General features: G+C 40.3%; 1 protein-coding gene across 9 annotated transcripts in view; it reads right to left on the bottom strand.

Moving 5' to 3' along the window:
• Positions 1-14,325, bottom strand: part of DOCK3 (dedicator of cytokinesis 3) — a 184,872-nt gene that overhangs the window by 20,068 nt on the left and 150,479 nt on the right. For all 9 annotated transcript variants that reach the window (XM_061346909.1, XM_061346906.1, XM_061346903.1 and 6 more), the window contains 7 exons: positions 9,682-9,768; positions 7,897-8,001; positions 4,181-4,322; positions 2,809-2,975; positions 2,177-2,263; positions 1,577-1,756; positions 521-604 (listed from right to left, as the gene is read on the bottom strand). In XM_061346909.1, coding sequence (XP_061202893.1) covers positions 521-604; positions 1,577-1,756; positions 2,177-2,263; positions 2,809-2,975; positions 4,181-4,322; positions 7,897-8,001; positions 9,682-9,768 — 852 coding nt within the window. The remainder of the gene's footprint in view (positions 1-520; positions 605-1,576; positions 1,757-2,176; positions 2,264-2,808; positions 2,976-4,180; positions 4,323-7,896; positions 8,002-9,681; positions 9,769-14,325) is intronic.

Genomic DNA, 14,325 nt, shown 5'->3' with positions numbered 1-14,325 from the left:
TGTCTAATGGGGTATATCTTGCCACACTGTCAGTTATGAGGGATGTGATTTTCTGATTTCGCTCCCATCAAAGCATCCAGCTAGCTTTATCTATTAAGATAGTTCACAGAGACACTGAAGAAAAATAAAACTGCAGATAATATAAACGGGCATTAAGTCTCCCTAAGCAACTCTGCCAGTGTAAGCACAAGCCTGACCTGTTGTGCCTCTGTCTTTGATACTTATTGGGAAGACATAACTCAAAATGCCAAAAATGAACAGCGAGCTTGAAATGTAGCAAGATGCATACTGGATAATAAATGGAGACAACAGAATTAATGTACTTCAAGCTGAGCTTCACCTCACATCCCATAAGGTGAATGGCTTATTCATAAACTCCTTGGCCATCTTCCCCATTTTTTTAGATCTCCTGTATCAAAATGGTTTGCTTCTGAATGAATCAGTTGGCTCTGATATGTCTAGACTGACTGCTGACGAACCCACACTGCAGTAATGTTCTTTTGCATCTGAAAACCAGTACCTGTTCCTGCATGAGTTCCTTGAGTTGTGTGATCTTCTCTGCATCTCCTGGGTGCTTTGTGATATAATCTTTATCAAAAAAAGCCTGTAGGAAAAGGGAAAAAAGAAAAAAGCCTTCTGCTTACTGGAAGATAATTCATTGTAACTGGGTGTCAAAGGATGAGAGGAAAAGGTCCAAACATCTTAGGAAAACTAAATACATTAAGCTAACAGCAGCAGCTCATTTTTATTGCTTTTAGCACTCTGGGATCTGGGTAAAACTACAGGATGGTTTTAGCAACCGAGATGAAGATCTGACCAGGTTTCTCCATGTGACAGTGATAAGCAATACCCCTGAGCCTTGTATCAGCCAGTTATTTGAATTTTATATAGTTTCCTTCACAAAACTGTCTAAAGATATAGGAATTGAGTGAAGTGGTTACTAATGTAAGGCATGGAGAGTGTTCTCTTCATGGCTCTGTAGAGAAGATGTGTCCCACACCCCTGGACCACTGCTGCAGTTTTGCAGTATTTCACCTTGACTTACCTTTTGCAATGCAGAGTTTAAGTAACAGTTTGCCAAAGATGATACCCACTAACATACTGCATGTAAGATCATTTTAGGGTTACAGTGAGTCTTAAATTAGCCAAGCAAACATAATGGTTGAATAACACAAATTCATGGGTTTTCCTGATTACAGGCCCAATCAGTCTCAATTACCATGAGTCCCATTACATGCTTGTATTGCAAAATAAATGTATAATGTAAGCAGTACAAACAACCTGTTTCACTCTTTCCTGCCAAGTGAGGATTTTCAGCTAAGCCAAGTTTAATTCTTGAGAAACCCTACTGTCAACTGTGCCTACTGTAATGCAATATTCCAGCTCCATCTCTGGATCCTCCTGTTGACATGTGGCTATGCACTGATGCAGAATAATCAAGTAGGGGTTTTGACCTCATATTTAGATAATGTAGGTGAAAATTCCTTATCTTCTTAACTCATACTCTCTTTGAAACAGAAATGGAAATAAAATCGACAAAAGGTGATAGTAGATTTGGAAGCAGAGCCTGGCTTACCTCCTGGTACCGTGCAATTCCCCCATTAACTGCTGCATCAATCACTCCATTCAGACACATACTGAGAAGATTAATGTTACCATGCATTTGTTTATGCTGGTACTGGCTTATCAGTGTTCTCAGCTCCTGGTTTTTGTTCTCAACCACTTGAATGGCGTTTTCCAAAGGACTTACTTCAACCTCAAAGGCAATAAAATATAGTTTATTCCATGGACACTTCACTGAGATTTATTATTTTCCTTGTAATGAAATGATACTCTGGGATTGTTCAGTGACCTCCTTTAGTTTTTACTGCTTTGTACAAAATAAGCTACATAATAAACTTCATTGTTGGCAATGCTGTATTTCAGGTCACCGCATTATGATAGCTTCTTTCTACATTCTGAAGACATGGCATTGGTGCAATTATTGCATCTTTTTGGCACTGGTTACATTCAGCAACTGTTTAGACTTAATTGGTAGAAAAAGGACATACTTAATCATTGGTAAACTTCATCATTTTAAACTGCAAGATTTCAGCTAGGGAGTTTTAAGCTGCCTATCCCATGTTCTCAGTAACTCAACATTTCAAACCCCAATCACAGGAACTATGAATGTTACCAGCTCTCTTCTCTCCACTTCAAACCAACGAGAAATCCCAGGCAAGCTGTGAGTTAAGGTCAGAGTGGTTCGTTCAATCCACAAGCTCTGCAAAGAGTAATTGAGGGTGTGAGGTACCAGGTGAATCACAATCACATCATCTGTACTCTTACTAGAAGTGCTAAGTGGGTAAAGTTCAGACAAGAATACATCAACCTCCTGAGCAGTAACTCATTTTGCAGAATGTCACGTTGAAAGTCACTTGGAACAACAAACCCAGGATTCAGTATGCTCTAGGGAACACATTCAAGATCTCCACTCATTTTTAAAGGTCGGTCAAGAGAACCGAGATGACATTGTGGACATAGATATGGCAGTAAGAAAAAACAATCCAGCCAAACTAAAAAAGCCCCACCCTTGCTTGAAAATGCATTCCTCCTGGCACTACAACAACTCACCTTTAAACTAGACAATGCTTTTATCAGGTCAGGTGTGTAACCTTTAGATGCAACAGCTACTTGTTATTTGAGTTACTACAGCATCTCTGGCCATCAAATCAGGGTTACTTGAAAGGCTGTATCAGCATAAAATAACAAGACAGTATTTGCCTTGAAGAGATAAACACTTAAACACTGCTTATTCACTACTTCTACCTTAAATTCATTCTCCTTGTCCTTTGGGCCTTTGTGGAAGGGCCTGTCATAGCGGAATTTCCGGATGTTGTTGACTCGGTAAAAGCTCTTTATGCGATCAGGGACACGGTCCATTTGCAACACATCTATATTGTCTGGGATGGGAGTCACTGCATAGATCTGTAGATCTGTAAATTAGGTAGTCAAGGAAAGCCACAGGACATCAAACAGAAAAGCTATCCCTGCTGTGGGAACAAAAAGGATGGTGAATTCAGTAATTCATGCTCCTCTGCATTTTCAATACTCCTTTTGCAAGTGAAACAACAGAATGCTAGAGTCGAGTCCTTGGAGAGTCTACAGAGTTACAATACCTCACAGCCAGATTAGCCAAAGAGGACGATAACTGAGGATGCAGACAGTATGTAGTAAGACATCCAAAATACCTGAAGCAGGGAAAAATACCCAGTTCCTATCAGTTTTATTAGAGCTAGGTGCCTCATTTGTGCAGAAACTTCAGTCAATGCACTTAAGTATCTAAATAAAATTTGTTTGACAGATTTCACTTCAGCTTTGTCTACAAACCAAAGGTGTCCTCATTCCATCAATTTACAGTACAGTTTAATTAAACCACTTTAACCTCAGTGTTAGAGAAGCTCTCTGCAAGCATAAACAAACCAACTGAATTACAAACAACCCCTCTGTCTATGAAAGTACCAGTGTTACACAGCAAAGAGTGAAAAGCATGTGTTACAAAAGACAAGTGGGAAACAACAGCTTATTTCAGGAGAGTTCACTTGATGACAATTTCCTGATGGTTAAAGGCCTGTGCAATATCTTTGCTGCTGTCACACAAGCCAAACAGCAGTGCAGACACATTCAGTGTTATATGGTTCAGTCCTTAAATGTATATAGAATTGTACTGGTTGCATCAAATCACAGTACAGATTACCAGTGAGAGGAAATGAGATTCAAAGCCTTAGGTATGAAATGGTTCAGCAGTTTAAAGGAAAAGGGAGACTGCAAATATAATAATACTGATGTGAAAAATAAAACGCAGTGGAAAATAACACTTTGGAACTACTATCCATTCCCAACAAAACATTCTCCAAGAGAAGATACCAAGAATACTTTTAAGGACACAAAACACACATTATGGCAATGCTGATGGAAAGCTAACAAAAGGATGTGACTAAGCAGACATGAGCATTCTTTTCAAAAGTGTGTAACGTAATGAGCCAGTTAATGTCTGCTATAGACGGGCGTGGGTTTGTCTATAGGACACGGTTTTGTACCTAAGGCACCGAGGAACTGAGGTGTCCAGGTTGATGACCTTCTCAGTACCACCCTTCTCTGCGAAAACCACAGTTGCTCTACTCATATCATTGAAGGATACACTGGGCATCACATTGCAGTATCGAGTCATCCGGGTGGTTTGGGTGCTGCATTGCAATGGCTTGTGGGAACTCGCTTAGCATCCTCTGCTGGAAGGCTTCCAGCCTCTCATAGTCATGGCCCCGACAAACGTACTCCTTGTTCTGCAAGAAGGACAAGCATAAATTAGTCTCCTTAAAAGTAAATTAAATTCTGTTGGCTTTTATCTCACTTTACATTTTGCTGCTTCAAACCCAAAGACAAATGAGTGTCAGTATGCGAATGTGAGAGTAAAATGTGCATTTAACACAGCTGATATAGGAATAATTCCTTCCTTTTCCTTTATAATGCATTTCATCAAGAAGTGATGAACAAGTAGGCTGTTCCAGCGACCTCTCAGCAGGAAGATGCCTGTGATCCATACACAAACAGCATTCAGTCCTATTGTCTTTTCTTATTTGCTTTTCAGACAACTGAAAAGGGATTTTTTTTAAAGGGACTATACTGAAACATATCAATCAAAACTTAATACCAAGTCACCAGCTCACTGCTCTACACTGGGAAAGCTGCTGTCAAATACAATTTACACCAGATGGATAAAAGTCCTCTGCATTCCGTAGAACAGTGGGAGACAGATATGTTTACCAATTTATCAGTTATCCTTAGAGAGGAATCGTAACAAGCTGTTCACAAAAATCACTGCTTCATCACTGCTGTACTATCACAGCCATACAATCCCCCTCTGATCATGCTGAACAGTCCATCCTCAGGAACTCCCCTGCCTGTAGTGGAGTAATACAGAAAAGCTTTATCAAGAATTCTCACTGGCCACTTAGCAAATTCCCCTTCAGCCCTAAAAGCACTTCCCTCTTGATGAACAAAACTTTGTTTCTGCTAGTAATGGAAAGCTTGCACTTAGATATGCCTCGTGAGGCATTAAACCGCTTGTGGAGAGTTCCTGGATGCTTTCTGAGCCACCTCAAACTTTGAACAGCAACACATAGGATTTCTAAAGTCCTCAGTGTCATAATGTCTGTCCTGAAGTGTCTTAACCCTAGTTGTAACTCTCATACCTGTAGCAGTAACTAGAAGTACAGGAAGAATTTTCACCTTCATAAACCAAAGAAGAGTTCCTCCCCTTCCATTTCCTGCATGTGGAAGCTACAGTATATGCAATCCTATTTTGTTGATGGCTCTGGAAAGAGTTCTGGCTGAGCAGTTCTTGATCTTGTAGCAAAATCAAAGAGAAAGCAGCAAACCCCAATCATGAAACACAGCCAAGGAGTGTAGTTATCTCTGGCTTTGCATTTCAGCTTTATGGAGCAGATCTCATGTTCCAGCTGTGACACATGTCACTTTGTATGCATCACTCACAGCAACCAATGAACTGGGAGACAAATGGCATGATGAATCCTGACAGTTCAGCCTGTAATGCTCAACCATTGCAGCCATTATTAAATTTGGAGTGAGTCCATATTTGAAGGTGAATCTCTTCATGGCATTGCATTCTCTATTTTAGCTTTTGATTGCAGCAATCCAGAAAACTGTAAGCCTATAAATAATGTTACTGTGATTCTAAAAATAATGCCCTGAAAACACCTCAAAGCTAAATTTAATAGACTTGCCAACACAAGGTCTCAGAAAGTGGCTTGTCAGGTCTTACTTGAACTTCTGGTAGGTGGAAGACATGGACAGTTTTAATTTACTTATGTAGGAAGGCTAGAAATAGATGCAGAATCCATAGAAACATGAACAATGGCATTTCTAGACAAAGGGTCCTTAAAGATGTAGAAAGAAGTTATGTTCTGTCTTAGCTATACAGCAACAGACAAATAAATGAGAAAAGAGCATGGAGTTATTTGATCATTTTAAATCACTCCCATATCCATTTGAAAATTTTAAATCCATGTAAATCTTTTTCTTCTCCAGAATAGCTGCTTCCAATCTCTTTACAGTGTGATCCATGCTGATGTGATTGCTAATGGGCTTAGGCTGTGCTTTGCAATGTGTACGCTGTATGGATCATTAGAGAGAGAAAGGAGGAGGATGACTTTTAATGAGATTGCTACGTTAGTAATCTGCTATCAGAAGTACTGCTACCAAATATAATTGCAGAATTAACAAGGATTATAATTATGTACGCTCATGTTCACTGTTAATGTCTCCAGCCTGGTACCCATGTTGTTAGACCGTTCCACAAAGAGTAAGTGCTGCACCCTGGAAACTTGTGTGGTGTGGGGCACCTCGGCCATGCAAGGGTGCAAGGGAAAACTTCCACAACATCGTAAGAGACGACAGATTCACTGATATTACTTCAAATGTAGGACTGCTTATGTACCATAATGACTTTGTTGTCATTCATTTTATGAAACATCTGTTGTTAGATATGAAAAAGAAATTGTCAGTTTTCTTCCCTGTGAGAGTGGTGAGGCACTGGCTCAGATTTTCCAGAGAAGCTGTGGCTGCTCCATCCCTGGCAGTGTTCAAGGCCAGATCGGATGGGGCTTGGAGCAACTTGGTCTCGTGGGAGGTGTCCCTGCCCATGGCAGGGGTTGGAACTGGATGAGCTTTAAGGTCCCTTCCAATCCAAATCACTCTATGATTCTATGATTGTATGGAGGTCATCAAAGGGCTGCTACTGCTCAGTACTGTAACACCTGCCACTTCTTCAGGTTCCTCTGCAGGTATGTTACACAAACCCATTTAGGCTGCTACCTTGTGGCACTCTTCACCTTTGAATAACATGAAGCCACTTCTTTATCCATTGGTGTTTTCACCTTGGTTAATCCCAACTTGCCTTTATTTCCCCTGCCCATGCTTCCATTTAAGGACTGTAATCAAACACCAGTGTTTAAGTTCTAGTTAAAAAAAAATAATCCCAAAACCCCAAACCAACCAACCCCAAATCAGAAGGAAATTTAAAGAGTGCAGTTTTCAAAATGGTAGAGTTTGGCATTTTGTGACTTCTTACTGTATAACTCAAGTGGTGCCATCTCCTGACTAGCTACTTGTTTAGAGAGAACACAAAATATGCACCTCCAGTCCTTGAAAGCACGCTCTAAGTTAGCTTGGCCTGTCAAGCTAGATGGCATTTACCATCAATCTGTAGACGGCTCTTGCAGCAGTTGTCAGATGATATTCCTTCCTTGCTCTGAACTAACAACAAGACATGGGATGAACAACTGTCCATTTTGATTCCTCATTAGAAAAAGAAGATAACTGCACTTTTAAAATGGGCTGCGGACCCAGCTGATGTTGTTTGCACCAGCAGACAATAAGCTCAAAGTGAGAACGTGGCCAGAGAAGCTGCTGGGCTTTTGTTGAAAGAGGAAATTTTTGCTTGCAGATAGCTTAAGAGAGTCATCACTCTGGTATTAGAATCATTCTGTCGTGTGGGATTTTTTAAAGCCTGATAATTTGAGATGATGAAAATTAGTTGAGTAATGACCCAGCATTGCTGCAGTACAGCATTTTGCTTAATATAGAGGCAGCTTGTGCTGCATCTGCAGGTCGTCAAAAATACACACAGGCATGACTCAAACTTCTGCTCTCCATTCCCAAGAACATTTCCAATGGACCCCATCCTTCAGTTCAGCCAGAAAGCTGTTGCTACTTGTGCAGGCATGAAAAACCATAAGCTGGGTAGCAGACATCGTATCTCCACAGCAGAAGTACAAAGCCTTTAACTGCTGCTCTGAGCCTGGCCACTTTGTCATGTTTTGCATAAGCCTGGCTTACCCGCAGGAAAAATGGGAATTTCCGACCATAAAAGCCAACTCTGAAAAACTCAGGTTCTAAGCGCTGCTGCTCCATGATATTATCGTAATAGGTGGCTTCCATTTTCTGTGGAGGACAAAAATAGCTGCTATCAGACCCTTAAACATTAGAATCTCAGGACACATTCAGACATCACATTACCCTTTTGCTCCCACTATTTGTATGAAAAGACCAACATTCTGTTAAAAATTACTAATGAAACAGACTCTGTTCACGGTGGAAGAGACTATGGGATCCTCACACTCATTCTACACTTCTGGAGATGACATATGAAAATCTTGTTGTATCTCATTTTAAATTAAACAGGTCTTGCATGTAATCTTCTTAGCACTGCAGAATTAATGGCAGAGCTGAGATTAAGATCTATGTTGCCTAGCTCACAGTGTCCTATTCTTTCCTGCAGCTCAAAATCTATACCACTGCCTGGGAAATTACATCATGTCAATTGGGTTTGCCTTAATTGAGTTGAGGGACATGAAAAAAATTGAAACAAAATTAAATCTTCTACAGCTCTGTGCACCAGTAGGTTTAACATGGAGGAAAAAGGGGTTTTGAAAAAGTAAAAGGACTTTTCTCTAGTTCCAGTGATTAGCTTTGTGGCACTGTGCTAGCATTTATATCCAGAGTGGGATTTCAAGACCCCTTGCCAAACTGAATCTCAGTTGAAAGGCTCACAGGAATTTCATTATAGCAAAAAGATAGCTTTTTAAAGGGAAGCAGCAATTTGACATCATTGCTTCCACTGCAGGGAACCCTAACAGCAGCTCTGAGTTCCAACATTGTATCAAGGTTTTGTTCTTGGTTCCCATACCCATTAATGCCTTTTCTAAAAGGGAGAAAATCCCCAAATCACTGCAGGAAAAGTAAAGGGATGTGTTGAATGGTGTGAATGGCACAGAGAAGAACTCTTTAGAGTGGGGAGAAATTCAAGTTGGTTCAAGGCAACACAGATTTAGGAAACCTGAACAGAAAACCAATCCCACACAGGTGAGTGAAAGGATGAGGTAAACTGGTTCTACCAATGCTCCTCATCTGCCAGCTGATTAGATCCAAATAATAATGAAGCAGCAGCAAGAATAGCTGATTTACTGATGTTTTAGGAAAGCAAGTCTTTGATTCACAACTGGACTAAGCCTTTACCCTGCTCATCATTCATGATGACGGTATTTCCTGTACAACAAGATGTTCTACATGTCTACAATAAAGAAGTGCACATCCAAGGTGGTCACCTAAACTCTCTTTAGGGTCACTCTGAGGAAAACAGGTTCTTCAGAAGTGCAGTTCATGAGTCCTAATCAGACAGGTAAATTTGGAGAAGAATAAATTTGACTTGTAAAGAGAATTTAAACCACTGTGTATAAGAATACATCCACACAGCCTAAATCTTAAATTTGGATACATGTGTGCTACCCCAGGGGACAAAAGCAGAATGAAATATTTTCACATTCATAAAGCTTTTAAGTAACAACCTGAACTTTGACTTTCTGATTCAAGCACGATGCTGCAAATGTGCCCTGATTTCATCATGTGCTTGGTTTTACTGGTTCTTGTAAATTGTTAAGAACATCAGAAGTGGTTACCTTCATTCTGTCTCTCTTGTTCCTCTCATGTCAAGTGAGACACAAGCTGTCCTTCATATTTTTGGAATTAAAATGAAATATGTGTGTTTCCAGGCCATCTGAATTTACTGTTGTCCCTGCTTTGAGCAGGAGGTTGGGCTAGATGAGACAAACTGCTGCTACTTACTCGAATCCAGCTGAGGCTCTGATAATCATAGAGGCTTTCGTACTGGACGGCCAGTTCTCTGCACAGCGGGATTCCAAACTCCCAGCTCTGTGAAACCAAAGCAGATCACACTCACAGCAAACAGACTGTTATTGCCAGCGCAGCTGAGAGGAATATGGAAGCTCAATTTTGGGAATTCATTTGGTATGAAATGCCAGGGATTAGATGTGAAAATGCAGTGTGATGAAACGGTTTCCATTAAATAGCAGATTAATTCCTTCTTCAAGATGGCAACGGAGGCATATGTTCCATTGAAATTACACACACATACTGCTTTTTTTTGACAGTTCATTCATGAGACTGGGAACTTATGCAGAGAAAGATAATACAACTAACACTTGTTTCTTCTTGTTAGACACCCCTTTAACCCACCCCCAATATCCTTTGCTTTCTGCACTAAAACTCCCTGGAGCAGAGCTGGGGCTTAGCTCCCCAGCAAAATGCTCCCCTACACATAAGGCTGCTGCTTCCTACTGAAAGCACAAAACTGTCAAGCAATGGGAAACACTCCAATACAGGGACAGAACACCCTCAGGATTGACCTTTATCACTGCTCTGAGTGAATACCCATATTCAGAACTGAAAGCAAAAAAACTTCCAGTCTGCACACAATAAATCTTTCCTAGCATACCATACACATTACCCTCAGAGGTAAGGCAGAGAAAGACTGAGTTTGGGCACCTCACTCTGAAAGACTTCTGTTACATCACTTAGCTTTTTCAAGTGCTCATTTTACACCTTGATCTGGAATCTCCTTTCCATCATCTTTATCCTGCAGAGATACGAAGCCTCTAGGGGGGCTGTTTGTTACCACACTTACATAAAGGAACACCAAGGTCTCAGTTGAACCTTTACTGGATTAACTTTTATGCATTACTGGGCTAACTTGCCAGTTGTTTTAAGTGGGACTCTGTTGTGGTGAAAACAAAATTAATGTGTGAGTTAGACTGTCACCTAAGGTTTTAGGAATATTCGTAGCAATATTGTAAATTATTGGTAACAGCAATTAACAGTAATTATGTAAAATATTAGCACTCAATATGGAAATAGTTTTTCTGGTTACGTGCATCTGCATTTAGAAATGAATCTCTACACTGTTTGATTTAGTGTATTAAGTACTTTACAACACTTCACACACATTTGTAGTGTTTGGTCTCTCATGCTTAGTATCAGGAAAGCTTTTTATCTCTGCATAGCAAAACTACTATCTGTAGTATTGTAGCAAAATAGCAAATACTACTACATGTAGGCAAATAGCAAACAGCTACTTGCTGAACAGCAAAACTACTACATGTAGGAACTTTTTTATTAAAATAAGGTATTTAGTAAGAACTAAAAATGCGAAAATAATGATTGTACATCTATTTAGGTTCAGTTAATTACAAAAACTTACCTAAGAATTTGCTAAATAAAAGATTCTTCCAGAATCAGTTGGGATATTCTGCCAGTTATTTGAGATGATGGGAAGCCTGAGGTTTATTTAGCTAAATATAGTACACATAAGAAATTAACTAGAAGACCAGGTACTTGACTACTCAGAATATTACTCAGGTATCCGTGATCTCAAACAGGATTTTCGCTGTGGGTTGTCAAAATCCGTGGCATACAAACTGATACACTGAATTGGGATCAACAGCAGTAACCAGTTCCGTGTTTGTATTTGCAAACACAAGCACCACTGCATTGTTTAGTAGGTTTTAATATTCTTTAGAGAGACACTATACACAGATTTTCAGTCCTTTCCTCATCTACATTCACTTGAAATAATGGAAAAGTCTCTCTGAAACATCTGGCCAGGAATAAATGGCTTTGGTCACACAGAGTGAGAGCAGAGTCTCACTTCCAAATGGGATGCTACATAATTCTCTAATCTGCCTTGTGGACAGAAGCAGAAAGCTAGCTGGCTGTCTTCCCTCGAGGTGATCCTAAAGATGTGACCTTTTCAAGCTCCTTTTCACATCTTATTTCTCTTTAGACCAGCTCTTTTACATGTACCCTGATACTATTCCTGTCACCCTAACTCAGGCTTTCTCTCTTTGTTTCAGCTGGATTTCCACACAGATAAAATCCACTCTGCTACCTGAATACTCTGCAGCTACAACATGAGATAGAGAAGCAAAGAAACACAAGGTACAGGTAACTTCTTAAGAGAGAGAAAAGAGTTTGAAGATATCTGAAAGAAAAAAAGAATGAATGGGTATCTGAGTCACTGGGATCCTCACTTTTAAAATCTGTGATGTTCATGAGTACCATCCTCACAGTCTAGAAAGTTAATATGGAATTCCATGTGCTGTGCAAGCGTCACTTCCCTCCAAAGCATCGTTCTTCCCCCGTTCAAATAATCTCCTAATGTCTCCACTGTTAATTTCCTTCATCACTGCTTTCTGTTTTGCTGAAGTCTGATCTGGCTGCATGTTCTGTAATCATGTCCTTCACTTGAAAAACACATTCATATGACAATTATTGCAGCTTTCTCCTATGCCACTGGGAACTCGCAGTTGAGTGCTACTGACTGCACACCAGGAGGCACAGATAGAGACAACTGGCTTCTGTAAGTGGCAGCTTATATCTACTCACATGCCAGGGTGCAGATTTCTTTTGGAAATACAATTTATATGAGGGTGCATAAGAAAAATTTCAATGTTGGGTATGGAGCACATGATCTAAAAATAAATGACTTTGGAAATACAGCTTTGGGTCTCTCACAGCACTTCACTGCTCAAAGAAGAATACACACAGTGATGCTGCAACTGGAGCTGGTCAGGATTTTAGTTAGTAAAATCCAGCAGTGAACTGGACAGAAAAGGGTTGTGTAGTTTTTAAGCTACTGCTGTCCAGAAGCATGATCAGTTGGGAACTGTTCTATTCAGTCTTCTTCAACCAGAAAACCTTGAGTTTTAACAGACAAAATTGTGAGTTTAAAAAAAAAGAAGATAAAAATCTTCAATTACAGTTCTGCACCTGCACACTCTGCTGACTGAGCCAGAAACCATCCAAGGCATACCAGGAATCAATAGGAGGGAGCACACAACCAGAGTGAAGGCTAAAAGGGCTTTCAATACCTTTGTTCCTTCCCAGCACATAGCTGCTGCCAACAATATTGAGAAGAGGAGTGACTCAATTCTGCATCCCACTGCAGTGCTCCAGGCCTGCCATGGGCCATACCACCACTCCTTGCCCTCCACTGGCATGGCCTTTATGCCAAACTCACAAGGCAGTCTTGTGGCCATAGTTTTACCCCACTGCTGTGCTGAGAAAATTATCCCACCAACAAATGAAGATATTTTTTACTTCCTTTTCATGCTGCTTTGACCTCCTTTCTTAGTAGGAGATGCCAGGAGCAGCATGAGAAATTTAACTCTAGAAATGCAACAGGACACAGAACAACACATTCCACTCTTTGGGATGTGAGAAGGGACCATCTTAGGGTAGCACAGAAAGAAGCTATCAGATGTAAGGTGAGGAAAGCAAATCTCTTCCACTCCCTGAACTGTTTGTTCCCTGTTACACAGAAACAGAAAGAGTGCTGAAAAGCAGCAGGAGAATTTGGCTTCTCAGCGTCTTTGACTTCCACAGTTTGAGTGACATATACACTGCTTAAGTGGATTACTTAGTTATTTGGTTACCATTTATAATAAAAGAGTGTTAAAAGACGAAGTCAAGGAACTCCAAAAACATCCAGTGGGGAAAATCCCTCAAGAGGTTAACACTATAATCGGGTCAGAGTTTTATGGTGAAATTACATCCGTCAAGTTTTCAGTCCCCTTCAGTGCATCCATGGAGTGCCTGGTTTTGTTAAAAACACAGGCTTATTTCCTTTACATAGCCTCTAGATGATCTTTGTCTGCTCAGGCAGCACAGGACTGCAGTATTTGCACAAATCAGTAATCCAAGTGCAATCTGAAAAACCCTGAGAATTTCTGAAACTGCAGAGAACCATATGCACTGTCATTACAAAAGAACAATTCTGGTAAAAACAACTCCATAAATAATTATTCTTAATGAATCACTTCTTCATAAATAGGCCATTTCTTCCTACACACAGGGATCTGACTTCCTTTTGTAGGTTCTGCAGAGAATATCACTGCCAAACGCAACTTTCTATTGTCAGCGCTAGGAAAGGAGCTGGAATGGCAGCCCCATATGAGAACCGAATCACATTTGTATTTAATGCCACTGTCATTGTCATCACTGGCAAAACCCACCCCGGGGCGCACACACAGATGTTATCTTCCAGTAACAGAAGCTGCAGGAATTTTTCTAGAGAAAGGAAAAATCTGAAAACATTCTGACAGATGATATCACTTGTAAGGTTCATCTCTGAAATGTTCCCCAAGCACATGCCACAGGGGACTTAACACCCACCTCTGCAGCAAGTAAAACAATACTTACTGCAGGAAACCCAAACTGAATATGTGAAATGGGAATGTATTGATTTTCTCCTAGTGCAATGGATGGAACTGCACTTTGATTGAAAGCCACTTGAACAGTGACACTGGAAAAACTTTAGTCTTTTTTAATAAAGGGCACTGCCTGCCATTTACTTCTATAGCTTAGAAACAAAACAAATCCTGAAGTGAGTCATAACACAGCAATCTGCATAGA

This window comes from Neopsephotus bourkii, unplaced genomic scaffold, assembly GCF_033783945.1.
Source record: "Neopsephotus bourkii isolate Nb327-2 ecotype Australia unplaced genomic scaffold, CSIRO-AGI_Nbou_v1 NB_284, whole genome shotgun sequence".
Lineage (NCBI taxonomy): Eukaryota > Metazoa > Chordata > Aves > Psittaciformes > Psittacidae > Neopsephotus > Neopsephotus bourkii.
The sequence above is the reverse complement of the archived record's forward strand: the minus strand, read 5'-3'. Positions and strand labels throughout refer to the sequence as shown.